The sequence below is a fragment of the Lichenostomus cassidix genome, chromosome 1Aa, assembly GCF_008360975.1.
Source record: "Lichenostomus cassidix isolate B80296 chromosome 1Aa, HeHo_3.0, whole genome shotgun sequence".
NCBI classification, from domain to species: Eukaryota; Metazoa; Chordata; class Aves; order Passeriformes; family Meliphagidae; genus Lichenostomus; species Lichenostomus cassidix.
In genome coordinates, this window is record NC_139480.1 from 50,074,649 (window position 1) to 50,100,499 (window position 25,851).

The 25,851-nt window shown below is 47.3% G+C and overlaps 1 protein-coding gene across 24 annotated transcripts in view; it reads left to right on the forward strand.

The window, feature by feature from the left end:
• The window catches only part of RBFOX2 (RNA binding fox-1 homolog 2), a 170,461-nt gene extending 152,573 nt beyond the window's left edge, over positions 1 to 17,888 (forward strand). For 10 of the 24 annotated variants that reach the window (XM_085048881.1, XM_085048884.1, XM_085048887.1 and 7 more), the window contains 5 exons: positions 1,807 to 1,846; positions 6,887 to 6,963; positions 9,435 to 9,523; positions 10,429 to 10,501; positions 11,613 to 17,888. In XM_085048881.1, coding sequence (XP_084905007.1) covers positions 1,807 to 1,846; positions 6,887 to 6,963; positions 9,435 to 9,523; positions 10,429 to 10,501; positions 11,613 to 11,667 — 334 coding nt within the window. In that variant the 3' untranslated portion in view covers positions 11,668 to 17,888. Of the gene's footprint in view, positions 1 to 36; positions 95 to 1,806; positions 1,847 to 4,089; positions 4,214 to 4,423; positions 4,467 to 6,886; positions 6,964 to 9,434; positions 9,524 to 10,428; positions 10,502 to 11,612 lie in introns of those variants that run through there. The other 14 variants (XM_085048886.1, XM_085048895.1, XM_085048888.1 and 11 more) reach the window with 12 other exon arrangements.
• The last annotated feature ends 7,963 nt before the right edge of the window (positions 17,889 to 25,851 follow it).

The window sequence follows — 25,851 nt, forward strand, 5'->3', positions numbered from 1 at the left end:
GTCACTTCCTCTGTCGTGCGTTTGCCTTTCCTGCAGGAGCAGGTGGAGTATCACTGCTAAAACACTCCTGGTCCTAGATAGAGAACCCAGCAATGTAAGTCACTGCCCCAGGAGCCAAACTCTTTGTTATGTGGTTGTAAAAATTTAGCTTCAACAAACATGATCTTATGGCCTGCTTCTCCCTGCTGAAGTGGCTCCCCTCTTCCTCTAACAAGGGTCTCTATCTTCATACCTGCTCCCAGCGCTCTTGGAGACTACAGTAACTTTGTCCATTGGGAATGGAGTGTACTTTTCCTGGGGAAGGCAGCAAGACTAAATTATTCAAGCAGTAGCTAACACTGCAAGATTTTTTTTTTTTTTAAACTTTGTTTTTTTTTTTAGTAATAGCATGCAGAATTTTGGCAAGATCTGCTGGGCTTTTTTTGTGTGTGTGCCTTACAATAGGTGGGTGTCTGAGGGTGGCAGGCTCTTGGCAGCATTTCACATTCCATCTGATGAGTTAAAAAAATGATAGTCCAAAGAATAGCTAGTGTTCCATACCTTCTTTTTCCTTAATGCTATGGGTAAGTCATGCACATCAGATCCATGAACATCACAGATGGTGGGGCTAATGCTTTTTAAAGCCTTGAGTGAGTTTGTGCGGAGCTCTTCAGAGGACAAAGCTGGAGGAAATGCCTCAGCACACGCTGAACTCAAATGGGTGGGGGGCATCCCCTCTCTTCCTTCCTCATCCTTCCCCAACCCCTGTCCCCAGAGTGAGCTGTGTAGTCTTATGCTAGTGAATGCTCTGGTAAGAGCAGCTATTTGGGAATCCCAGGCTCTATTTCACAGTTTCTGTGCTTGAAGTTCTGAGAGAAACAAAACTACGGCTTAAAGCAGAAAAAGCACCATCCCATGGAAACCCTTCCAGTTGCTCCTCTCTGCTATGGAATTAGGTCATTACTACCAGGGACTCCCACTGCACCTTTCAATTTTCGGATCTTGGACCAGTCACCTAACCTTTTTAGCTCATTATCTCTGCTTGTGAAAGCAATGCATTGTGGGTATTTTTGGTTTTTTCTTTTCAATTACATTTCTCTGTGTTTACTTTGATCAGAATTGATTGACTTGTTTTCCTGAGGTGTTGCATCGGTTCTTTAAGATGCTGAATAATAATACTTTGCATGCTTGTGTGATCAGCCAAATCTTATCGCATGTCTAATGTGCAAGGTAAAAGCAGGTGATGTATGGATGTCAGAAAACAAAAGTCATGCAGCCCTGTGAAGCCTGAAAAATGTGATCAGGCAAAAGTCTCTGAACCACACTTCCTGACGTAGGTGACTCCAGCCCTTGTGGGATGCCTTCTGTGAGGGGCTCCTCAATTTCACAGTGAAGCCAATTCCACTTCAGGAAGCCAATGTTTCCGTGTGTTTAGGGGGTAACTAAAATCATTCCAGGAGAATAACCAGAGTGGAGGTTTCCAAACCCTCGTGTCTCTCTTCAGGACGTCAGATCTTTTTTGAGTCAATACTCACTGTACAAGATGGTGGTTCCCCTCCCTCTCTCCTTCGCATACTGTCTCCCCCTCTGCCCGCCCCTTCCCCCTTTGCATGCCATGGAAGATGACTTGGAGCCGTGCACACACATTCTCTTGCTGATTTGCTCCTGCCAAAAGCCCAGGTTGTGGATTCATACATCACCTGCCTGTGTAAAACGCATGTGCATGCTGCCGTCCTCAATAACCGGAATGTGTTTTCTGTTCTTTTGTTTTTTTCGTTTGTTTTTTTTTTTTTTTTGTTTTTTTGTTTTTGTGTGGATTTTCTGCAGTGTGGTTTACCAGGACGGATTTTACGGTGCTGACCTCTATGTAAGTACACACACCGGAGCCTTCTTGTCCCCAACCCCTGACAAGCCAGCCTTTTTTTTGGTTTTGTTTTCTTTTTCTTTTGGTTTGTTCGTTTGGTTTGGTTTGGTTTTTTAAATATCATTTACTTTAATTTTCTTCTTCCTTGTGGATATATATATTTATATATTTAGGAATGCAAGCATGCTTCTCTGTCACTGCGCTTGCCCCTGGGTGCAAGACCTAAGCCTTTGGGTTTCCTGATCATTGCCAGGGTCAGTTTATTGGGTGTCCTGTCCCCCACGTGCACACTGGTACTAATCAACCTGAGAGATGATTAGCAAATTAAAATTTCTCTCAACACTTCTCTCATTTACATAATTTGGATATAAAAATAACAGGACTGGTTTAGCCTCAGACCTTCCCTTTCCTTCTCCCCTTCCTCCCTCCCTTTTCTCTTCCCTCTTGGGGCCCTTTCAGGTTTGATTTGTGCAGCCCACACTACACTGAACAAGTTGTATGTTTAAAAATGTTCATGTGCCACTGGGATGAGGAGATTATCCCTTTGGGGAAGACACTGGGACTGATTAAAAATGGAGACTGAGATGCTAGAGTGAAAAGTGACATCTCATTTTGCTGGCAGAAATGGCACCTAAATAGGCTAGATTCTCTAGCCTCTTTAGGGAGTTGTAAAGTACAAATATGTGGAGGTGTTCGGTTACAGGAGTCAGCAGCCTCCTCCTGTTTGGGAATTAGCTGTGATACCATGGGAGACTTTGTCCTGTCATTGTCTTTGTCCTACCCAGTCAGTCTGTATTGCAAATCTCCAGGGTGTCTGTGTGTACCTAGGTGGGTTGTGGATGGAGGTATTCGAACAGGCCAGTGAGAAAAGGGGTTTCCTCTCTGAGGGAGAGCTGTTGCAGGGAAGGAATATGGCAGGAATTTGCCTTTCAAAGCAAAAATGTTCAGGGCCACTACTGCCATTGCAACTCGTGGCCTGCCTTGCTCTAGCAGAGTTCCTTACTGAGGCACTGTAGGTCATAGCTCTCTGGAGCTGGGGAGTTTTTGTATTGGGTAGTGGCACAGTTATCAGCACAAATTTCACATTATCTCTCCTTTGAAGGTGCTGTTCCTGATATTTATAAAGTGGACCCTGAGGTTAGACTCAGGATAATGGATGGAACTAGCTTTTGGATTTTGTTGGCATATAGGGAGGATCAATTTCTGGGCAGTCGCTTTTCCCTGCCTGGGTACAGCAGTTGGAAGATGTGCTGAGATAGAATGAACTGTGTGCACTTCACTCTTCCATATACTATCATGTGTGCAGTCCTTTAAAGATTGATCTGCCTAGTCAAGTGTTGCTTTTAAAGCTGCATCAAGGACTACAGAAGGTTCTGGGTTTTTCTGCCTCACTCCTAAAACACTAGCTTTACAGACACTGACTTTGCTATGGCAAGTAACCAAGAAAGTGAGTGATGCTTACTGTCTCTTCCCCCTGAGTGTGGCATATAAAAGGCTGCCATATTGAAAAGGAAGACTGGCCAGGGTTATTCCCTATTTCTTTTGAGAAAGCTCCTTCAGAGCTCTTGTTGCAGCTGGGGAAGAGAGGCTTATTTAACATGTTTTAAGGACAGAGACTTCAGTAGTGAAGAACTGCCACAACCACTTGGTGCTGCAGAGCAGTACCGCTATGTAACACAAAACCAAGCCCCCAGACCAGGTTAGAACCTTCAGGAGGACTACTGATGACTTGGCTGTTGGTGGAAGTGGAGTCACTGTCAGAAAGCAGGGTGGTAGAAGAGGGCACTGCATAAAAGTAGATGGTGGTGCCCAGAGCCCTCCAATGGAGCTCAGGAAAAAGTTGTCATAATCCAAACTCGAAGTCACCCTTCCGAACAATTTGCTTGGCACAGATGGAATGATTGCAGTGTCCCTGTGTCTCACTGATTTGTTGTGCTTTTCACTGCAGTGCTTCCATCCCTCTGGTTGCTGTAATAGGCTTGCCCAGATTCTGGAAGGGATGGCAGAGGATATTTCAGTTAGGACTGGGGGGAAGTTAAATTGAGGTTCTCTCAAGACCTCTGAGTCCATAGGGTTGTGGAAAGGAGCTGAGGTGACAGGGAGTGGTTAATGGTAGGTGAGATGAAAGGGAAGTGTCCCAAGTTTGGGCTGCTTTTTCTGCATATATGCTATGCACCGATTTCTCATTTTCCTCCTCCTCCTTTTCCTCACTCCTTTTTTCTTTCCTGGGGCAACCATCCTGCTAGCCATTTCTTCTGTGAAGAAGGCATTCCATCTGTTGTTGGATGCGTCCCACTCTGGCAAGACACCTGAATTGATAAAACAACCTGCCCCAGGATGCAGAGGGCTTCATTTCGGATCATAAGAAAGGTTATCTTTCTTCTACAATGGGGTCAATCTGGGTGGCGGGGGGGGAAACCCAAACAAACCCACCCATGTGAAGACTGCTCCTGCCTGTGAAAAGCGTGCTTGCATCCACTGGAAAGAAAAGGCTGGTGAGCCCCACTGTGGGCTGTTTGTATGATTGTTTCTTTCCACAGCTGTGTTTTTTTGAACTGCTCTTCCTGTGTTCTGTTATAGAATAGTCTTACAGGAACCAATCATTAGCGCTAAAATACCTCAGGTAGGAGTGCCAGTGTGACCTGCCAACCAATCAGATTGTGGATTGCAGTGGAAAAAACTGAATTATACTAACCATTCCAGCACCACATTAGAGATGGGAACAGAGGCTTTTTTAGAGCAGTGCAGACTCACGTGTGAGCCAAGCCCCCGCTGTAGCAGGGCGGCGTGTGTCCAGATTTCATACCAAGTGGCATTTCACTCAAAATAAAAAAAAAACCAAACAAAACCAACAAAAAACCTAAAAACCAACAAAACGTAAATTCAGTGGAAGGGTTAACAAGGTCATGCTTGTCCCATTACCATGTAGAAGCACCTGCTGCGATGGACAGCGTTGTCCTGTCACCTCTTTTAATTCATTCATGCTCATTCCTGGTGCACGTATGCCACCCTTCTAATCCAGAAATACCAGAAGTGGTTCCAGCCCTTCCTGCTTCTTAACTTCTGTTATATGGCAGTCTAGGGGTGGAGAAGATGCATTTGAGAGATGACAAATAAAAGATCCTAAATTGGGCTCGCTGCCTAAACCTGGCAAGCGGTAAAGTGTACCTAACTGTATCATGAGTTACACATTTCTGCAGGGTTACGGAGACACTTGTGTCCTAGGGGCAGAAAGGCTCTTTGGAGTAAAGAGGGCCAGTGACATGCTTTGTGTGCCCTTCTAAGGCAGGAAGGGAGAAAGAAAAGGGAGGTTTATACCACACTGGCATAGTAAGCTGTAGTTTTGGATTTTCCCCTGCTCTCGTTGGATTGATCACCTGATACGGACTTGAAGAGCGGAAGTGAAGATGGACTTGAGCTGAACTGCATAAAATGCTGATTTGTTTTCATTTACACACTCAGGAATTGGAATGCTGCTTTAGTTGGGATTGCAGCTTCCTGTATATGTTGTTTTTCCATGTTTGTCTTATTTCAGAAAATATAAGACAATACCGAAAAAGCTGTCATCTAAAGTTAAAGAAGTAATTTAAAATAAAATACTGCTTTGTTGATGAGCCAAGGACAGTAACATCACAGAAGAGTAATTTTAAATTTGGGCTTTTGTTCATACCCAAGCAATATGGCTGTTTGACAGCTCAGGTCTGTAGGCTCAAGCACTACATGGGGAAGGGGGTCCAGCACAACCCCAGCAACACTGGAAGGACAGACAGACATAGAAAGAGAACCTGAATCAAGATAAGCAGCATTTAGGCTGGCGTTCATTTCTCTTACAATGCTCCCCAGACAATCCAAAGGCCTCTGCCAAAAAGGGCTAATCTTGATTCACACAGTCCTTTTGGTTGTTTTTAATGCCCAGTAAAAATGCATAAGCCTTCTCACTAGCTCCCATTTCCTTGTGGAGGCAATAATTAAACTGTCCCCTTGACAGAAACGTCTCTTGACGTAACATCTTCGCAAGAAGCTCAGCCACACTTGAGATGAGGCTAAAGATTTTAAAAAACCAAACCTACATGGGTAACCTGTCCCTGTGGAATCAAACAGGTGGAGTGGAAGTTTGCATGGCTGTCCTGAGTTTCAGGCGCTATGCCACTCAGCGGTGTCTTCTGTTGCAGTTTGGCTGTGGCACTGGAGGAATGTGTTGAAGCTAGCAAGGGCTTTTTTTTCTTTTTCTCTTTTTTCTTTTTTTTTAATTTTTAATAATTATTTCTTTTATTTGGAAACACGACTGTTCCTCTTTGTTGCAGATGCTCTATGCTGTTACAATTTATATTTACTGGAGTACCTGAAGTGGGTGGCTCCAGAAATCATTAGGGGCAGTAGGACCCTGCAGCTGAGGTTGCAGATGAGCTCTGCATATCAGTTACAAGTTTTGTGTGAACAGGAATAGCAGGAGAAAATATCTGGTGCATTGGACAAGCTGAACAGGCTTCAGATGCATTTATTGAATTAGATAGGTGGGTCCTGGGTTGTGCAGAACAGGAGCATCAGCTGGGTGAGGCAACCTGTACAGTATCTGCTCTGTATGGTCCCAGAGCTTGGTGAAAGGATTTATGAAACAACAAATAATAGTTGCAATAGTTTTCCTCTTTCCTTCACCCAGTTTTGGTGTGTTTGGACCTGCTGGTCATGCTAAATACATCCCTGTCTCAGAAATTTCCCAGCTGTCCACACTCATTGCTCCTAAGACAGGAATGCACCATGGCCATTATAATCCCCATTTTTGGTTTTATTTGAAGTACACATAAGTAGACTTTGCAGATTGCTTTGAAATGAGCAGGTCTGCCTGTACGTGTGTACCTCTATCCTGAGACTTTTTTGTTTTTTCCTTTTTAATATAACCAGTAGCTTCAATTTTGCATCAGTGCATGGTTAAAAAGCAATACACGTCAGCTATTTCTTAACTTCATTTCTCCAATGAATTATTTCTCCTTTTTTTTTTTTTTGTTTTGTTTTGTTCTTTTTTTTTTTTCGTTTGTTGTGCAGTTGACTGAAGAAATGTTAACATCCCGCTCTAAATCTCTCAGTGGAGTCTCTGTTCCCTTCTCTGATATAACAGATGGGTTATTGCTTGTTATAATTATTAACATTGTGGTGTGGGCCAGGGCTAGGGTGGGAGCCATTCTGGGGGGCGAGGGGGGCTGCTGCGGGAGTCGTTGAGGTTGGAATGTTAACTCCAGTGGTGACTGACTGTTTCCGTAATAGCAGGTTGTTGTGGCTGCACGCTCTAGTACTTGAGGCTGTGTACTTCACTGAGCTTGTGGTAGAGCCTAGGGCGAACTGCTGTCCCAAGAGAATGCTGGGATGGATAGAACTAGCCAATATGAGTCTGAACGTGGTGACTTTGCTGGTTGTTCTAGCTCCAGATGTCAGCATGCTTAGTTTTTAATTTTGATTAATAAATGTTACTCCATTCCCCCCCTCCCACACCTGATTCCGACCCTTCTTTTCTTCTTCTTTATTTTTGTTTTTGTTTTTTTTTGTTTTGGTTTGGTTCTGTTTCGTTTTCCTTTATGAGAGACATGAGTTAAAAGAATTATATGATAAGCCTTTTTGGTTTCAAACTGCATCTTGCTGTCATGCTCAGAGTGTGTGCCAGGCACATTTGAAGTGCCTTTTGGTCTGAAATGTGACTGGCAAGCGTGGAAGTGTGGGGCAGAGTGGGAATTGGGGCTCATACTGAGGCCAGCTGCTCTGCAGAGGGCAGAGCCTGGAGAAAATGCCTCCTACCCTGTGCCCAAGTGGCAGACCAAGGGCTCAGGAAGCTCATAACCTAAGGGGAATACCACAGTGGCATTGATACAAAGTTTTGTCATGATTTGGTGAGGGTAACGAAGGTTTGACTTGGATTAAGGCTGCACCTCATTCCTCTTGCCTCTCTCAGGTTTTACATGGTGTTGCAATGATACCATGACAAAACCAAGCTAAACATCCCCAAACCATCAATCCAAAATGCAAGATTTGAAACAGCCAGGTGAGAATAAAAGGACTAAACTGTAACATGGCATTTCTTCCAGGCCATGGAGTGATGTTTCACAGGTGTAGATCTGTGTTGCTTTCTTTCCCGTTTACTAGAAGATTGAAAAGATTCAAGTCCCTTTCCTCTGGAGTAGGAAAGTGTCTGCAAACATTTTTTGGATAACATGTGAGCCTTCACCAGGCTAATGCAGGCCACACAAAAGAAACCAATATCAATTTAAAATAGTTACTTCCAATTCAAAAGCTACCCAGGTCTAGGTTAAGCACTGTTGAGTAAACACACAGTTCTGTAGTGGAACTGATCTTGTATTCTTAGTTGCATACATACAAAAGATATATAGGGAAGAAGTGGTAGAGGTACATTGAGCTGATTCTGGAGGTGAAGAGCGTAACTCTGCCTTCTGGTCCTTCAAACCCTGAAATGTCAATTGGAAGAAAAAGAAAGAAAAAAAGCCAGAAGCAATCTGGAATTTTCTGATGGTTTTTTATGGCTCATTGTGCTTCTAGAAAATCAAAGCCGTGGTTCATTTACCATGCCCTCACCCCCAAGTTAACAAAAATGTGTTCAGAAATACAGTAAAGATCTAACCAGGGCTTCAGAGCCCCCTTTGCTGCCTGCTGTGTCACCTTTGTCCCAAAAGGTGGCTGGCCTTGGTCATTCAGTACTGCAGGCCTTACTCTGCCCCAAGAGATCCTTGTGGGAGTGCCAGGAGGAGCCTGACAGGTCTTCCTCTGAGTCAGAACTCACATTTTGCCAGCACAGCTGTTAATTCTGTTTTTAGTAACTACCTCTGATCCCTGTAAGCACCTTTGCTACAGGTGTGTAGCATGGGCAGAAATGCAGCAGCAGAACAGACTATTCTGACATAATTTCCCTTGACCTGTTTCCATCTTATATGGAGAGGAGAGGAGGGGAGAACAGTCTGATTTGCCTCAATGTTGGTTTCTTTGTTGACAGCCCTGAAACCACCAGGGACTGCTTTCTCTGACCATCTTTTCCTGATTGCTTTTAGCCTTCTCTGGCTATTGATACTTCAGCACATGCAGACTAAATTAAATTCTAGCCCTTTGGGTTTTCCAGGCTGTAAAAAAGAGAGGGCAGAACAAACAAACAAAAAAAAAGTAGGAATTCCTCTGAATGGTCCCCTTTCTAAAATACACACTTCATAGAAAGTGTCCATCTCTGAGTTCCCCACCTTAAGAGGAAGGGGCCATAAAAATTACCTTGCATGCAAGATTCCAGGTCTTCCCTGGCTTCCGTTTCATCCATGCCAAATTGTATTTTCTGCAGGGTTGTAACAATGCTCAGTCTTCCTTTAGTGTATTCCTTCTGCTAAAGAGGATAATGGAAGTGCCTCCCTGGTCCCTCTAAGGAAAGGAATATCCATGAGTTAATGGGTGATGCTTGCTATAGACATGACATGGGAGCTGATGCAGTTTGAAACACTTCCTCTCCTTGTGATGTGTGTGACTTTTTTTTAAGATTTTTTTATTTTTTTAATGCTCTGCATGGGTGGACAGGTATCTGTAAAGTCAGTTCTCTTCTCTCCTGCAGGGTGGATACGCAGCCTACAGATATGCACAGCCTGCTACTGCAACAGCAGCCACAGCCGCTGCAGCCGCTGCAGCAGCTTACAGCGATGGGTATGTAAGGGAGAGGTGGCCATGGGGCTAGCTTGCTGTGCTCAGGGATCCAAGGAGCACTGATCCATCACAGAACTTCTGCTGCTTTCCCCCATTTCTTTGTCTTACCTGCACTCGCATGCATGCACCGCCCAACACGGAAGGCTCGAATGCACGGTTTGCGTTTACTCTGGGACAGGATTGCCCTTGGTGTGTGTGAGCTGGCACAGATCCTGACCTCTTCCCCATCCTTGGCATTCTCTGCACAAAGGAGGCAGCCTGGTCACAGCCTCAGAGTCAGAGATCTGGCTTTGGGCAGGTTATTTAATCGCTGGGTGCGTTTCTCTCCCCATCATGGAGTAAAAATGACTCGGCTCATGCAGTGCTCTAGGATGCTTTAACAGGCAGCTCTGAGTAGATACAAAGGATTGTCTTCATCAGAGTGCTTGCCTTAAGGTTTCTCATCGCCTGTGCAGTGAGGCCGTGTTTTAATCCTAGCACATGTGAGCCCATTAAAGTTTATGCTCTTCTCATAGTGGAGAATCCCTCACTGCTTTCCATTTAGCAGCTGTTACTGTGCCAGTAGCACTAGTGCCAGCAGTCACTCTCCTCCCGAATTGCATCACACAGTTACCCCAAGGTAAGGGATGCACTAGCTGTTATTTCAAAGGTGCTGACCCCTTTCCCACAGGTCAGGCTCATGGCTTCTGCCCCATTCCTCCTGGCAGGCCATTCTCTAGCCCATCTCATGCATGCAGCATGCCCGTAGGATCCCTCTGCAGAGGGGCTGCCTGTGTGTGCATGTGTGCATACATGTGTGTGCCAGGGCATGCTGCTGCTTCCATTCCCTGTGGTCACACAGCTATTTCTCTGCCCCTCCCAAGTGACTTTTTTTTTCTTTTCATATCTTTTCTCCCTCTCTTCAGTTATGGCAGGGTGTACACAGCAGATCCTTACCATGCCCTTGCCCCTGCCGCTAGCTACGGAGTTGGCGCTGTGGTAAGTGGGATTTTCTTTCTTGTGCTGTTTCTCGTTTCCAGCATGGGGAGCAGCTGTCCACTGGGTATCATGCAATGAAACCTCACCCAGAAAAACTTCTTTGGTGAGCAAGGACGTCCTTAGCAGCAGTGCTGGGTTCCCAGTTGTTCCAAATTCATATCTATATGTGCACTGAGGAATGAACCAGGCTGTAGGAGACCAGTTATTTCTTGGTCTTGCACATCTTCTAGTGCAATGAAAAATGAAAATGAAAAGCGACCAGAACTGCCAGGAGCCAGACCACTGTTGGTGAATCAGTAGAACTGTATCGAGGTGATACACAGAGGAAAAATCAGCAATAGTTAGAGATTCAGGACACCCTTTCTTGCCATTTTCAGTTCTAGGAAGCAAGGGAATAAGTTGTTCCTGTGACATCTTGCAGCAAAGCTGCTTCCCTCGGTTCCCTGTTGCACTAGTGGAAGGATGCGCTGTCCTGCCTGCCAGCAGTAGTTATGCAAGGGCAGGATGAGGTATGCTGGCATCAGAGGGGAGTGGAGCAGCTTGCTGAAAACACATGCTTGCCCATCTGCTAGCCAGCGCAGTATCTGTGTTGTTGCAAAGGCTGGAATACAAATGTGTTCAGAGAAAAAGACGCCTAAAAATAGATATCTGCAGTGTAGCACCTCCATTTCAGCCTTAGCTCATCATGTGGATTCTCTTTAGGGTCAGTGAGGGAAAAGCAGGTAATTCTAGGATACCCAGTCATCATATCTATTTTAGACCTTTACCTTGAGGTGAGGTGAAGAGCATCTTACCAGTCCTTGTCTCTGCTATCTATAAAGGCAGCCTGGACAAGTGGTTTGAGATTAGGTCCCCTCTCTGGTACCGAACTCCCTTCCACCTAGACTTGCCAAAGCTCACCTCCAGCTGGCTGGCCATGAGCATGTCCTGCTGAGCCACATCTTTGGTTTTGCAGGCAGAATTCTCTCTTGCTTCTTAGAGGTGCTAATGGTGGTGGGTCAGTGCCAGGACAGGCCCGTTGGTCCTTCCAAAAGCATTTGGGTGCTGTCCTGGGTATCTCTTCACAGTTCTTGTCCTAACTACCTTTTCTTCTCCCCTTTGATTTCTACAGGCGAGTTTATACCGAGGTGGCTACAGCCGATTTGCCCCCTACTGAAGTGACGTGAGCCCCCTGCAAGTGGGACAGCCCCCCCAGTTCATGAGGCCTGGCTATTGCAATATTTACTAGTAGAGGAACTCTATAGCAAGTCGAGGAGGAAAAACAAAAAAACAAAAGAGAAATACTTTTTTATACCTCACTATGTTCTTTGAATATGTATTTTTTTTTCCTTTAAATTTCTGCCTTTAATTCTTTTGTTCCAAAGATTGTGCTTTTTTTTTTTTGTTTGTTATTTTTTTGTTTTCATTTTTGGGGTTTTTTTAACTGTGGTAAAAAATAATGCATTTCCGTGTCTGTATGTTGGTGCATAGCTTATCCTACCAATCACGGAAAAGGCGATTAGCGATAAGGAAAGCTGTTAGAAACTGATATCATGCAATTAATCAGGAACTCGCAGACAGAGTTACTTCCCTGGGTCTGGTGCTTGGTGCCTGTGAGACAGGAGGACGTGAGAAACACCTGCCGTGTTTCTGGTCTGCAGGAGGAAGCACTCTTTGGCTGTGGCTGGGACCTGAATGCTGGTGGGAAATAGTCACTTATGTTTGGAAATGGGGGAAATGCAGAGACTTTCCTTGTTTCGATCACCGTCTGACGCGCACAGGTTCGTTACAGTTTCAGCAGTGTCAGAACATTAGACTTCGCAAGAGAAGAGTCCCTCAACCTGCCCAAAGACTTCAGCTGTTCTCTGCTGTATAGGGGACAAGACTTTGAAAGGAGTTTTTGATGAGAATGATCTTTTCTCCAGACACAGAACTTTTACTCACTGATTTTTGCCCACTGCAGGTGGCTGTAATTGTCTCAGTTTTCATTCCTCCTTTTGAAGATCTTTCTCTCTTGCTGTCCCTTTGCTCCCCTTCGTTCCTCGAGGAGTGGCAGATGCAGTGCAGGATCACGCAGAGTACCTCTGTTGTGGACAGCAAGTGCTTAAATTCGGGGAGGTGAAGCACCTGCAGCCTTGCAGAGGAAGAAAGTGAGCAGAAGAGTTGAGCATGGCACATGCTCTGAGGCTCAGCGTGCAAGGGCTCAGCTCCTGTTCATGCTGGGCTGCTTAGGTGCTTCTGCAAGTAATCTATTTCAAATAACGTGAGTGAGGAAAAAAACAATCACCCATAAGCTACTGGAGGTGAGGGACAAGCAGGTGGGTTTGTGTAGGGGAAGAGGATCTTTTTTATCTCAGTGTGATCCTGAAGTAGTTTTGTATCTGGCAGAAGCAGTTTGTGCAAGCTCTGAATTCATAGGAACTTCCTACCACAAGCTATTTCAGGCCCTTCCATGGCTGCACCAGAGCCCCTGGGTTTGTTTTGCCCAGCCTCTCATAGAAAGCTGTGCACCTGGTCTGCTGAGTCCTTATAGACACTACATGTTAGAAGACTTGGAAGGATAGAGACTATTTAGCTGAGGGCTCCACAGCTCCTGAGACCATCTCCCTTCTGCTCTCACACGCAGAGAACTCGCTGTGTTTCAAAGGCAGCACACTTAGATGACTGTGAGCTGAGGTGTGATGTGGAGTTGCTGCTCTCCAGACCTCCCTGTCCAGCTGCTGGCTCCCAGAATGCTCCCAGTAATGTGCTGGAGAGCTGCAGAAGTGCAAATGTACCAGGCTGCCTCGACTCCATGGATTGGTGCTGGGGTGAGCCACTGCCCCCAGAAGGGCAGCTCAGTGTGGGTTTGTTGGCAGAGCCTCTCCAGCTCCTGTCATACCCCTACTTTTCCATCCACCACTGATATAAATAGGAAAATTCCTGCATTTAACACTAAGCAGCATCAACAAGCAGAGGTCCTGCTCCTGGGGAGGTGTCCTGGCCCAGCCACACACAACCACATGTGTTTTGCTCTTCCCCAGTGATACATGGAGCCTGTCTTTGCACAGCAGAGTGGAGGCACCTCAAGGGGGAAGAATGGGGACACCCTTGGTTAAGCTAGAGACCCTGAAGCTATTGATTTTCTGGAGGAATAGCTAGATAAAGGGGACACCAAACTGCCAGCCTGTTGGCCACCTTTTTTTTTTTTCTGGTTTTATTGTTGGTTTTTTACTTTTTTTTTTCCAAGCCAAAGTTTGGTTTGTTGCTGTTATGACAATTTTTTTGTTGTTTGTATATAAATATTTTAGCTTGAAAATGGGGAGGGGAAACAGGGTGTTGGGGCTTTCACAAAATCTAGGAAATGAGGGAGACTCGGGGTGTTTGGGGGCTTTTCCTGCCTGAGTTGGGGTAGAAGAGGGAGGACTTGTGGTAGAGAGTCATATTGGAGGGGAGTTATTTCGCAGCCAGGGGACTTGGTGGAGCTGGGATGCAGCAAAAGCCTCTACTGGACTTGTTCTCCCTGCTGTGGGTGGAGGGCCTGGGCAAGGCTGTCCCTTCCCTTCCCACAGGCAGCTCCTCAAGCAGCAGCTCTGCAGGCTGTGATTCCAGGAGCATCTGCAGAGCCCTGCTGGGGCAGCTGCTCCCCCATTGCCCCTATCCCACGTTCAGTTCAGCTGGTTCTGACTGCAGCTCCCCAAAAGCTGGGTTCTCCCTCCCTGAGTGCCCTCCCCTGCCCTGGCAATGCCACCTGCAATCCCCCCTGCCACTTGGCCTCCCTGGCAGTAGGGGGGGCCAACCCCATTCCTGCCTCCTGGCAGAGTCTATGCATGGCAGCTTCAGCCCGCCCAAGTGTATTAGGAATGTGAGGGGTTTAGTGCAGAAGCACCCAACCTTTTGGGGGGCTGCAGTCCCCCCATCTCCGAGTAATACCTGTTCTAAGACCATCCAGCCTGATTCCTCCTGTATCTGAGCCTGGCCTGCTCTGGTCCCTCCCTGCCAGGCTCCCCTGGTGCATGAAGCAGCCAGTGTCTCTATGACCCCATAGTTAATGCTGCAAGATCCCCCAAGGGAGATTGCTGGTAGCCTGGCTGTTTGCTCCCAGCAGTGACTGCAGAGGGGACACTGGGACACTTGCATGGCTGGGGGCCAGAGGTAGCTCACTGGTTCCAGGTGTCCAAAGCACCAGACCTCCCAAAAACTTGCATGGCAAGGTTTCTCGAGTGAGTGTTGTGCCGTGACAGGAGAGCTCTTCAGCCTTTCTTCCCTGTTGGCAAACAACAGCTCTGGTTTCGCTCTAATGTGTTATGAACTGGCTAGAGATGCTCTCAGAGTAGCCAAGGTGTGGCTATATCCATCTTCTGAAGAAGTGAGGACAAAGCCTATATCTCCCTATGCAAAATGAATTACGTTTAATAAATTGAACTGGGCCCTGGCTTGTTAGAATGATGGCAGCTAGTGCTTGTCTGTGTGGTGGGTCTGCAGTCACAGGTCCCTTGCAAAGCAGGGCTTGGCTTTCAGAGGGAAAGCGCACAGGCAGCCTGGCAAATGGCTTGCTGCTTGTCACCTTCTAGTCTGGTGGCATCTGGGATTCCTCTTGATGCAGAGAAAAAAATGTTTAAGTGTAGCTGTTTGTACTGTCTTGCAATAGGTCCAGCCAGCACATGATGATATACAGATGAAGTTTTGGTTTGAAGAGTTGATTTATTTGATGTGCTGGCCTGTATTTCCTTGCAGTTACAGTTATGCTGGTACAAAGGTGACTTCTAGTGGTATAGCATATTCTCTACTGGGAATAAGTTATGTTGATACCCAGCACGTTAGCAAACTGTTGTCCAGGTCCCCATGCTTGGGAGGCTGCACTGTTGTAGGTGGGTTAGCTTTTCTAAGAAAAGCCATGACAGGACCTGGAGACAATGGGGAGCTCAGTATGAGCCTACTGCAGCCAGCTTTTCCCAGGTTGAGCAGTTCTGTGGATCCTGTGTCATGAGTTCAGATAGACAAAGCCATGTTTAAAGAGAGCTGTGGCTTGGCTGTTCCAGTGCCTGAGAGGGAGCAGACTTGCCCAGCGAGGAGTGTTGAGACCTGTGTTTGGGGCTGGGCTCTGTCAGTGACCCCTCAAGGGTCCCTGTGGGGCAGTCGTGTCGCTACTTCAGACTTCGATTCCCCATCGCTAAAGTGAAGTTGAAGTTTATCCCTGTTGTTACCTGTTTTGGGATCCATGGATGTGAAGTGCACAGCGAGAGCTGAGGAGGGTTCTCTGAGTAGCTGGCTCGAGTGCTGGTTGTGGAACAGTTAATGAAGCCATTTCCCTGCCTGAAAAGAGACCCTGGCTGCTGGGCTTTCAGTTCCAGCACCCAGAGCTCTCCATCAGTGGGGAATACAAAGCAGAGCCTCCAGGTTCTACCCACGTTTTTCCCCAGCCCATCCCTATCTGTATCTTCCCATCCTAGCCACGAAGATGGAGGCAAGTGGAAAACAGGTTTGGGGAGCACTTAGGAATTTAATAAAGGGAAACCCAACCAACAGCTCTGGGGAGCGCTTTTGCTGAGTCTAGCTCCAAAGGGAAAGCACACAGGCAGCATGGCAGAGAGTCTGCTGCCTGTGACCCTCCAGCCTGACGGGGGGGGAATGCTGTCCTTGGTGCAGAGGGGTGATTTTTAAAGTGTTTTACCTGTTTGCACTGTTTTAAAATAGGAGGGGGGGGAACCAACCTAGTGAACAAGATGAACATCCAATGTAAACTTCTTTGTGTTTTTATTTTTGACATGCTCTTGGATAATGTCAAACATTTTGTAGTATACACCAGTGAGACTTGATTCTTTGTTGCATAAAACACTATTTTTGGTGATGTTAATGTCTGAAAAGCCTGTTCCCTCCATCCCCACCTTACTGATTGCCCTCTCCGCCCTCCAACCCCGGTAAACTTCTCTTCTACAATGAAAACTCCAGTCAACAAGGCAAGCAGGAGTCTGACAGCCAGAGTGTGAAATGGGGCCCTTTGCAAGTAGGCTGTGGGGTTTCTCCCTGGTACACCTCGCTCCAGCCAGGAGTTGTCAGGATAGCCCCTGTCCCTCTGCAGTGCCTGCATCAGTGGCAGCCTAAATGGGATTCGGGATGCCCAAATCCTGTCTCTGTTGCCACTGCTGACCCTGCAAGGCAACTTCTTGCAGGGCTGCCAGTGCTGCTTGTGGTTGTCCTCTTGGGGCAACGGGCTGCAGCTGGCCCAGGCTTGTGCAGGAGACCAGCTTCCCACGCTGCCTCTCAACTCGTGGTAGAGCAAGAATGCATCAGCCAAAAACTTTGCCTGATTTCACCAGGAGATTGCTGGTGTCTGAAGCCGTCCACCCAGATACTCATTTGGTCAGAGTCAGTAAAATGCCCGCTAATCTTAGGAATGTTTTTTCTTTTTAAATTTTTCGTTGTTCTGAAGTGGCTCAATAACTCTCTTGCCAGATTCCCAGTTCTTTGCTGGTGGAGGGGGCTTGTTGCTTCCCTAAGGATTAAATTCCTTACAGAAATCAGGCCTCCCACATTAGTAGTCTCAGTCCTGGTCATGTTTTTCTATTTTTTTCTGTTCACAGTATTTTGTGTGTGCGAGTGTTGTAGTTTTGGCAGCTCGATTTGGCTGCATTATCAAGTGACGAAATCATCCTCTTTTACCCCAGGGGATATGATTTGGTTTTGTTTTCTTAGGCTTTTTGTTTGTTTGGGGTTTTTGTTGGGTTTTGTTTGGTTTTTTGGTTTTTGTTCTTTTTTTTTTTTAATATGATAAATCCTGCTTGTAAATAGCTGGAGCTAAAACCTGGGGCTGACAGCAACTGAGAACCAGGGCTGTAGAGCGATACGGAGCTGGTGGAATATTTTACTGACCTCACAGGCTGATCTCTTTGAGACTTGGAGATTTTCAGTGCGAGGCTGAGACGCCGCAGCACCTCCAACGGCAGCGCCAGACTTTGCCCCTTCTCGCAGTCTCCCCAGCACCTCCCATTGCCAGGTACCGCCGGGGAGCAGGATGTGTCCCGAGTGGGATGCATTCCCTTCCCCTGGATCATTTCCTAGGACGCCCGAGCCGCTTGCCCAGGGTCCCATTTCCCTGCTGACTCTGGAGAAGCAGTATCTGCATCCCAGGGCTTTGTGACAGCCTTTAACTTCCCGCCCTCCCTCGTTAAGTATCATATTGTATAGTAGCTTTCAGACCATACAGTATTCATTGGGTTATTCCTATTATTATCAAGTAGCTGGAATTGTGAAGGTTGGAGTAGTTAGATCTTTAGCTTTTATTCCTTTTTTTTGTATTACTATCCATGTGTATAAATTATTGATCATGTTGCTGGCTTTTATAAACTCTAAGCAAGGGGGGAAACCCTTCCTAACCCTTTGCAAATGGTAATGAAGCACTGTTTTTAAATAAAAGAGAGAAACACCAGTCTGCTGGCTCCCACGTGTTGTCTGTTTTTCAGCACATCTGGATGGATTTCACTGCTGCATGCCCCTGGCAGGTAAAATACAAAGAAGGGAAGCTGGTGTGAAGAACGAGCTGGGAGATTGGATCTTCTTAACAGTGATAAAGGGTGAAGCTTTGGCAAGTCACACTGGCAAAATCCCAGCCCCATCTGTTCCTACACCAACCCCTCCGAAAACCCACACCTTTCCCTGCCATTCCCATGGCTGCTTATTAGCAGAAGAGGGCCATTTGTTTGGTATTTGATAAGCCTTTTTTTTTTTTTCTCTCTCTTCAAGCCTAGTTGGTGTTTGAGCCCCTTAATGTGGAAAGGAGAGACAACCATTATAAATGATGGTATCAGCTTTTCCTTTAGTGCCTGTGTGGCCAACCTCACTCCATCTGTGTTAGCACAGGTTTAATAGTTAACACACACCACTGGAAGCTGGGGTTCCTGTGTCGGTGTAAATTTCCTCTGGGAGTTTGGACACATCTTTTAATCACTGCCCCTGTTGTCCTGCCTGTAAAAGGAGTATTGCTGCAGACAAGCAGAAATTCATTCACATTCTACGTGGTGCTTACAAATCCTCCAGTGAAAGATGTCATGCAAATATAGATCCACATAATCAGGTTCCTTTTAAACTGAAACGATCCTAAAAATAGCTGCTAATAAATCCCTGTAGCTAATTGGAAGTGATTATTGAAACAATAACTGAGCAAAGTGATACAGCCAAATATGCCTAGTACAGTTGAGGCTGGTGCTTTAATTGCTTTTGGAAATGCAAGGTACCAGGAACAAAAAGGGTGGGATAAGGTGTGTCCCTGGGCAGTAGGATTGTCAATTATGATGCAGGAAGGTGTGCAAGCTCCTTAAGCATTCCTTCCCAGTATTTACTAAGGATATGTTCCTGTCAGATGATCCTCATTTCATTCTAACAATAACTCAAGAGGATGTTCAACAGTGACTGCTAAAATTAGATGCCTGGAAATCAGGGCTGAATAATTGTTGAAGAAAAGCCGTTTAAGGGATTCTGCATCAGTGGCTGGGAAAGGTCTTGAAAGGAAGCTCTGCCATGCTGGGGGAAAGGTATTGCAGAGGCAGGCTCCAGAGGCACAGCAAAGGAGATCTAGGTTCTCCAGCCTACCTTCGTTTCAAGGCAAAGCTGTAAAATGGCTGATCCTGGAATTCACTAATTAGCCAGTAAAAGTGTTGTAATATTCAGCATTGCTCAATGTGATTATCGAAAGCAGAGCTCACCAAAGGTTCTTTGAATGTGCTGCAAGCTGGCTGGTTGAAGCAAACATGGCTGATTTAATCCATTCCCCCTTTCTGTAAGCTGTCAGTAATTGTGGTAAGTAACATATAACTCACACTGGTCACAGCTGACCACGAGCCATGGTGCTTCTTTCTACGTGTGTAGGTAGCATCACCTGGAAGTGACAGTGCCACTGTCCCATCAGGAGGGCCCTGGGGGGAAAGGGTTTGGCAATAACCAGGTCTCTGTGCCACAGGGCTTGGTGTCAGCCCAGGGCTCACCAGCTGAGCAAGAATCTCAGTGCCACATGGCTGTGCCTGGCTGCTGCAGGGTGGGATGCGGTCAATAAGTGCTAATGTTTGCTGGAAAGCGTTTGGATCCCATGGAAATTATTTATGAATTCAAAGGGAGCTCGCAGAAGAGCTCAAGGGTGAGGTTAGTGTGACTGCTAAGGCTGCATCTTAGGCTGGCACTGACAAGCTGCATCAGGAGATCTGACCCGAAAGCTCAGGAAGAAGTCCTGATCCCTGTGCTAGTAGCAAAGCTGACTTCTTGTCAGGATTTTGCTGCTGGACTTCTATTGACTGCACTGGCTCAGGGATGGCAGCCTGAGCATCCCTTTGATAGGAGTGCTTAGCTTAGCAGCTGGTGTGGGAGGAAGAGTTATTTGCATGCCCTCTTTCTGTCTTTATGCAGAAAATTGCTAAGTTGTAGAATAATTTGGGTCGGAAGAGATCTGTGGAGGAGGCCATCTAGCGCTATGTCTTGCTCAAAGGTCAGTCAAGTTCATGTGAGTGCAGCATCTTCAGCATGAGCTCAGAGGGGAAATGCATTCTGCAGTGCCAACAGCTTCAACGTGTCCTGGGAGGTGAGAGGTGACGCCGCTCTGCTATGTGCCTGCAGCCCTGTTTCCTTCCCTGTGCAGCTGGCGTTGGTTGTTGCTTGAGGCTGTTTCACTGGGGTGTGCAGAAGAAAAACTGCAATGTGCTTAACTTTGATTTAGACAAGATGTATTTTTGTATTTTTTGTATTTCAGGCAAACCGATTGCTCTCAGTTTGTCTGAAACGCAATCGTTTCTGGCATGGTGTGTCCAGTGCTGGCTCCTGCTGCTTCCAGCGTGGTTTGAGGGCTGGAACTGGGTGGGGGAAGAGAAGGGAAACAGGGAAACAACTGTGAGAGCTCATCTGCTGTTTGTCAGGGAGAAGGCTAATTGATTGCTTTCTAGAATCACCTCACGAGAAGCAGAGATCTGACTTTTCCATGTCTTTCCTGGCAATTGGTGTAACATTCCCCAGCACATGGCAGGTGAAACCAGGCAACTCTAGCCATAGCTGTGGGTTAAGGAACTCGCTGCAATTAGTGATTTCTAAAGCATTTCTAAGTGCCAAACCCTAATGCAGGAGCTTCCTTGCACCATCCAGCCCTGTTGCTGATTTCATTGGCCATGAACCATCCTCTGTCCTGAGTGCTCTCTGTTCCCCTTGGGGTCGCACTGACCCATCAGTCCAAACCTGTAACCCCTGGGTGCTGATCTCTTCCCTTTGCTGGCTGGTGGAGGCAGCCCCACGAGCCAAGTCCTTGTCCCCAGGACCAGCCCAAGTGTGCCAAGCCCAGCATTCCCCCGTGTCACTTGCAGTACAGGACAAGGCTCCTGGCTTGTGTGAGCTCCGTAAGCAATGAGAGTACTGGAGCTGAAACTGGAGGATTTTTGTTTCTGGCAAGAGGCAGTTGTCTCCTGCAGGTCTCTGAAGGTAGAGCAGGGACTGTTTGGCTCCTGAGGTGCAGAGGCCACCAGCCCATGACCAGACTCTAGGAGTCAGCCTTCCCACTTGGAGAAACCTGGCCGTGTTTGGCCCCTTTCCTGCTGCGGCACGCCGATGCCGCCAAGGAGGAGATGCACAGAGCCGGCACTGGGAGCAGCTGTCCCACTTTGTGGAAACTTTCTTGCCTTTTTAAGGACATGCAGAGTGCTGTGCTCTAACTTTAGCACAAAGGTATGGTTGACTTGGCTTCTTTTATTAATGGATGAGTATAAATATATCTGCTCTCGGTGCCTGTCTTGTTCTTCCATGTGTAAACACCGAGCTCTGTCCCAGCTCCTTTTGATGATAAATTCCTTGTCTTTTGAATCACAAATCACCTTTTTGTGTGTCAGGAGGAAGCGTCAAAGCCCAAAGTCACTTTGTTTTTTATAGCACCAGCGCTCTCCAGCTGAACTCCGCTCAGACATCACCGATTTCACGGAGCTCTGCAACAACAGCAGATCTGGCGTGTTTATGGTCTGAGTGGAGTAGCCTTTGAGCTCCTCTGGAGCCCTGCTGCCACAGAGCGCTGCAGTCCTCTCTTATTTTTGCAAGGATGTCTCCCGTCCTTCCCGGCGGGAGGCTGGGAAACCTCGCTTCCCGCTCGAAACACCGCGGCTTTTCTTTTTCGGTCAGTGCTCCTGAGTTCTGCCGCTTCTGCTCCACGAGAAGCAGCTCTCCAGAAATAGCTGCTGCTCCTGGCCGAGCGAGGCTCACGTGGGCGAGATGCTGCCGGCTGTCCCCACGCTCTCCCCCCAGTGCAGGGCAGCTCAGACACCTGTGCCCAGAGCACAGGGGGCTGGGGAGGGATTTTGGATCATCCCAGGGGGAATGTGGGGGAGCTGCCTGCTCTGCTGTCCTTTCCTTTCTCACCTTCAGCTGCAGGGCTCAAAGGTGAGGAAGGAAAAGGAGCAATCAGTGCCATCCATGCAAAGATTTGCACAAGTGGTAGAAAGCTTCACACCTGTGTTGTGGAGGGCTGATGGAACAGTCTGGGGAGAAAATGAAAAGTTCTGAGTTGGGGAAAAGCTGATGTGTGCTGAACTTGCACGGTGGCCTTGAGGGTGAGGGCTGAGCTGGCTGCAGAACTGTGCCCCAGGGATAACACTCTTCTTCTCCAGGGACCAGCAATGGGGTTTGGGGTACAGGAACAGAAATGACCCCCCTTGCTCCCTACTAACACTGTGACATGACCAGCGCTGAGCTGGGAGTCAGTGCATCCAGCAGGCTGGAGAGGTGAGTGTGACACACTTCACAGGGTCAGATTGGGTGAGACAGCCTTGAAGCATCGGACATGACAGCTGTGGAGAAGCCAACTCATCCCTGGTTAAGATCCAGGTCCTGCCGTGGTTGAGAGGGTCATTAGCTCTGCAAGGGAGGCCAGGCAGAGCCCGGCTCAGCAATTCGGGTCACTGAGCGGCTGTGCAAAATCTCTCTTCAGCCCTGGGCTCTCAGATAACTTCAACTTGAAAAGAGCAAATGCCTGGACTTAGCACAGGGTTGAGGGAAACACACAGCTGCCTTTGCCCTCATCCTGCTTGCAAGTCCCTGGCAGCTGCCTTTCCCCAAGGCCTCCACTAAAAACGAAACACCTTGACAAAACTGAAGGGGTCCTGTGAGAAACACCTTGGCTGAGCAAACCCGTCCCTGCTGGTGACTGATGGCATGTCCTGTGTGGCCTTGCTGCAGAGCCAGGAGCCACTTTGTCCCTGGAAGGTAGGGAAGTGTCCAGCTCTGCTTGATGCTGCACAAATGCTTGGTGGATTTAAACTCTGGTTTCCTTTGGGAAAATGTGAAATGCTTGATCCTCTTGTGCCTTTTTATGCCTTCCTGTCCCCTTGCTGGGGATCCTCACAACTGGAGGCTCTAGAGGAACAGGAGCGTCCTTACAGGCACTGCCAAGGCTGAGATCTGAGCAATCTTATGTGTATAGGAAGTGTGTCCTGAAAAAGAGCTGGGTCTGGGTACAGCACATCTCTGATGTGACCCCTGGAGAGTTGCTCACCACGTGTATCCACGTCATTCCCTCCCTGCCACTGCAGCTACGCAGGTCTCCAGGGGCCACATGTTTCTAGAGCAGTTACCAGCACTGAGTCTGAGCATCTGTGCCCAAAATACAGCAAGAGTTGCCAGGAGGAGAGAAGAGGCAGTGGATGAACCTCCTCTTTTCTGCTTTGCATCAGGTCCCAGGCTTTGAGCTCTGCTATGCTGCCCTGACTGATTGGTTTGGTGGCTGCTCAGGGAGTGCTGCAAAGCAGGAGTTATCTTTTTTCCAAATCCTTTGCTTCTGCCCTCTGGCAGCCAAGAAGTCCCCATGGCACAAAATCCTAATGTGCTTAGAGGCATATTTCATGCCCAGAAATGTTTACAGCCTCAGTTTCACTCCAGGCATTGGGGAAAATATGAATACTTTTAAAAGCTGTCATCTCATTGTCTAAGTCAGAGCAACCATGTGCCAGGAATGTGCCCAAAGAAATTACCCACAGGAAAAATGGGACTTGGGCACACAGGATGATCCAAGGCAGAAAAAGCAGAAAGGCACATTTTGGATGGTGTTTTAGTAGTCTGGTCATGTGGATAAAATTTAAAGGAGAACCAGGACCAATAAAGCCAGGTCTAGCCTGCCTTCCCAGACACACCATCCCTTCTTGACTTGCTCTGTGTGGGGTTTGACATAGCTGCAGGGCTCAGCAGGGCTGTGAGCACCCAGAGCTGCGTCTTAACCAGCAGGGCAGTCAAGGCCATGGTGTTTCTGTGGTACTTCTACCCAGAACAGTTATTATTCTGCTTCATTTTACAATTAATTTTTTTAACACCTCTTTTCTTTCACCAGTGTTCATGCAAACAGCCTGGAGATGTCCCAGAGCTTGGAGTTACCAGCCCTTGCCTCCCAAAGCCACAGTGAGGCGCCTGGGTCTGTGATATCCCAGGCATCTCCTGGCTCTTCATGTTCAGGAAAGCCATTTCCAGAGCCAGAGCTGTGCTGCAGCACTGGGGGTCTGTGGCCACACTGGGAACAGGACTGGCTTCTTCTCTTTCACCTTGCAGGTGTTACTGGCCAGGGAAAAGCAGCAAACCCAGAACCCAATCTCAGACCTGGCCCGCTGGTGGTCTGATTTTACAGCTGCTTCATGCATAAAAAGAGCCTCTGTGTGGGAAATCTGGAGGACCAAAGGATTGTCAGCATGGTCCTAATGCTAAAAATTGGGTCAAAGTGACTCAGTGATGCTGTGTGATTTGCTCACTGATGTTTTCCTGTCCCAGACCTACCGCCTTGAGGATTTTTCTTCTGCATCAAGCCCCACAAATGGCCTGCTAGTTTCCCAGGTGTGAAGTGTGGGTAGTGAGGTCTCTCACACCTCTCCTCTCCAGGCTCCTGGTCCTGCCTGTAGCTGCATTTCCCACATGGAGCCTTATCCACATCTGGTCATATCCCTTCACTCCTGCAGGGACCCAGCACAGGCTCTGGCCATTCAGAGGGGTTTTCTCCATGTTGTGGGTGGTGTGTGGCTCTAGAGCTCCTGTTTCCCAGTCCTGATCACCAAGGTTGGACTCCTATCTCCATCCACTTCTGCTGCAAGCTCAGGGCTGCTTCAGGAGCACCAGGGTTCGAGTCAAAGCTTTTGGAAAGGATGGATCTCCAAGCACTCTCTGTGGGCTTGGAGCTGGAGCTGCTAATGGAGTGCAGCTCCTCCTGTGTCTCTCAGCTCTTCAGCACCTCTGTGGTGTGAAGGCTTGGATGTGAGCTCCTCAGCATTTAAGGGTGAAAAGGTTATTTTTCCCACATTACCTTTCTCCCTGTCATCTGAATGTCACAATAATTTAGGTGTGGCAAAGGTAGCGAGAATCATTTAGGTTTCACCCAGTGTGCCAGGAGTTGCAAGTCAGGTCACATGCATAAGGGGACAGGAAAGGCAGGGAGCCAGGTTGGAGTCCCAAAACTTGAGCAGCTGGCCAAGCCCTGGCAGGGCAAGGTGTGTGTTGCTGCAGTGGTGCTCACAAGGGTTTGCCACGGCAGCTCCCTCAGAGGTGGGCAAAGCTATTCCAGGGCTGCCAGGTTCAGCTTCCATGAGATCACCCATGGCATTTTACAGGAGATATTTGCCTGTGTGGGGATGTTTGTGCTTAGGGTCATGTCTATTTTTGCTTCTGTGCCTTGTATTTTCAAATTGGGTTTGATCGGCACACAATGCCTGCAGCGTAGCTTCTTTCAGATCATCTGTCATATCAGAAAATGGCTTTGAATATCTGTCTGCTCATTTCAAGCTAAATATTTACTCTGTAATTAGATAGTTTTGTTTCAAATGCTTTTTTTTTTTTAAAAAAAAGTATGAATAAAAAGTCAGTATTAAGTTGCTTAAGTGGATGGGAATATGCAGGTGGATAGCAAAATGCTTCTGCAAAGCTGGAGTGGGTGTTTAGTCTTCACAAAAGAAAAGCATTTGCTGCTGTTGCAAATTTACTCCCAAGATGACCAAACCAGCCTTCTGGTTCACTTGTGAGCTCAGAGGAAGGGAAAAAGAAAGGAAATACATGTGTCAACCTCACTCAGGCTGAAAATATTTCTTCTAGATTCCTGGCAAGCCAAAAGCCTCCTGACACCCTGGCATTGTGTTGCATCAGGAGTCTGCATAGTTTGATTTTGCTTTCAGATGAAATCCTAACATTTCCCAGCTCTACTCCCAAAGCAGGTCTTCTAATCTGTTGCATAATTCTGAACTCCTGGAAGAGGGCAGGGAGCAAGACACTGGCCAGAGAGAGGGCTGCCTCCTGGGTGCCTGGATCCTGTCCCCCTGCACCAGGGCACTCAGCTTTGCAGATGGAAGCTGCCTCCAGGTTTCAAACTAGAGAAATTAAAGGTAAGAAAGGAGGATAAAGACTGAAATTTC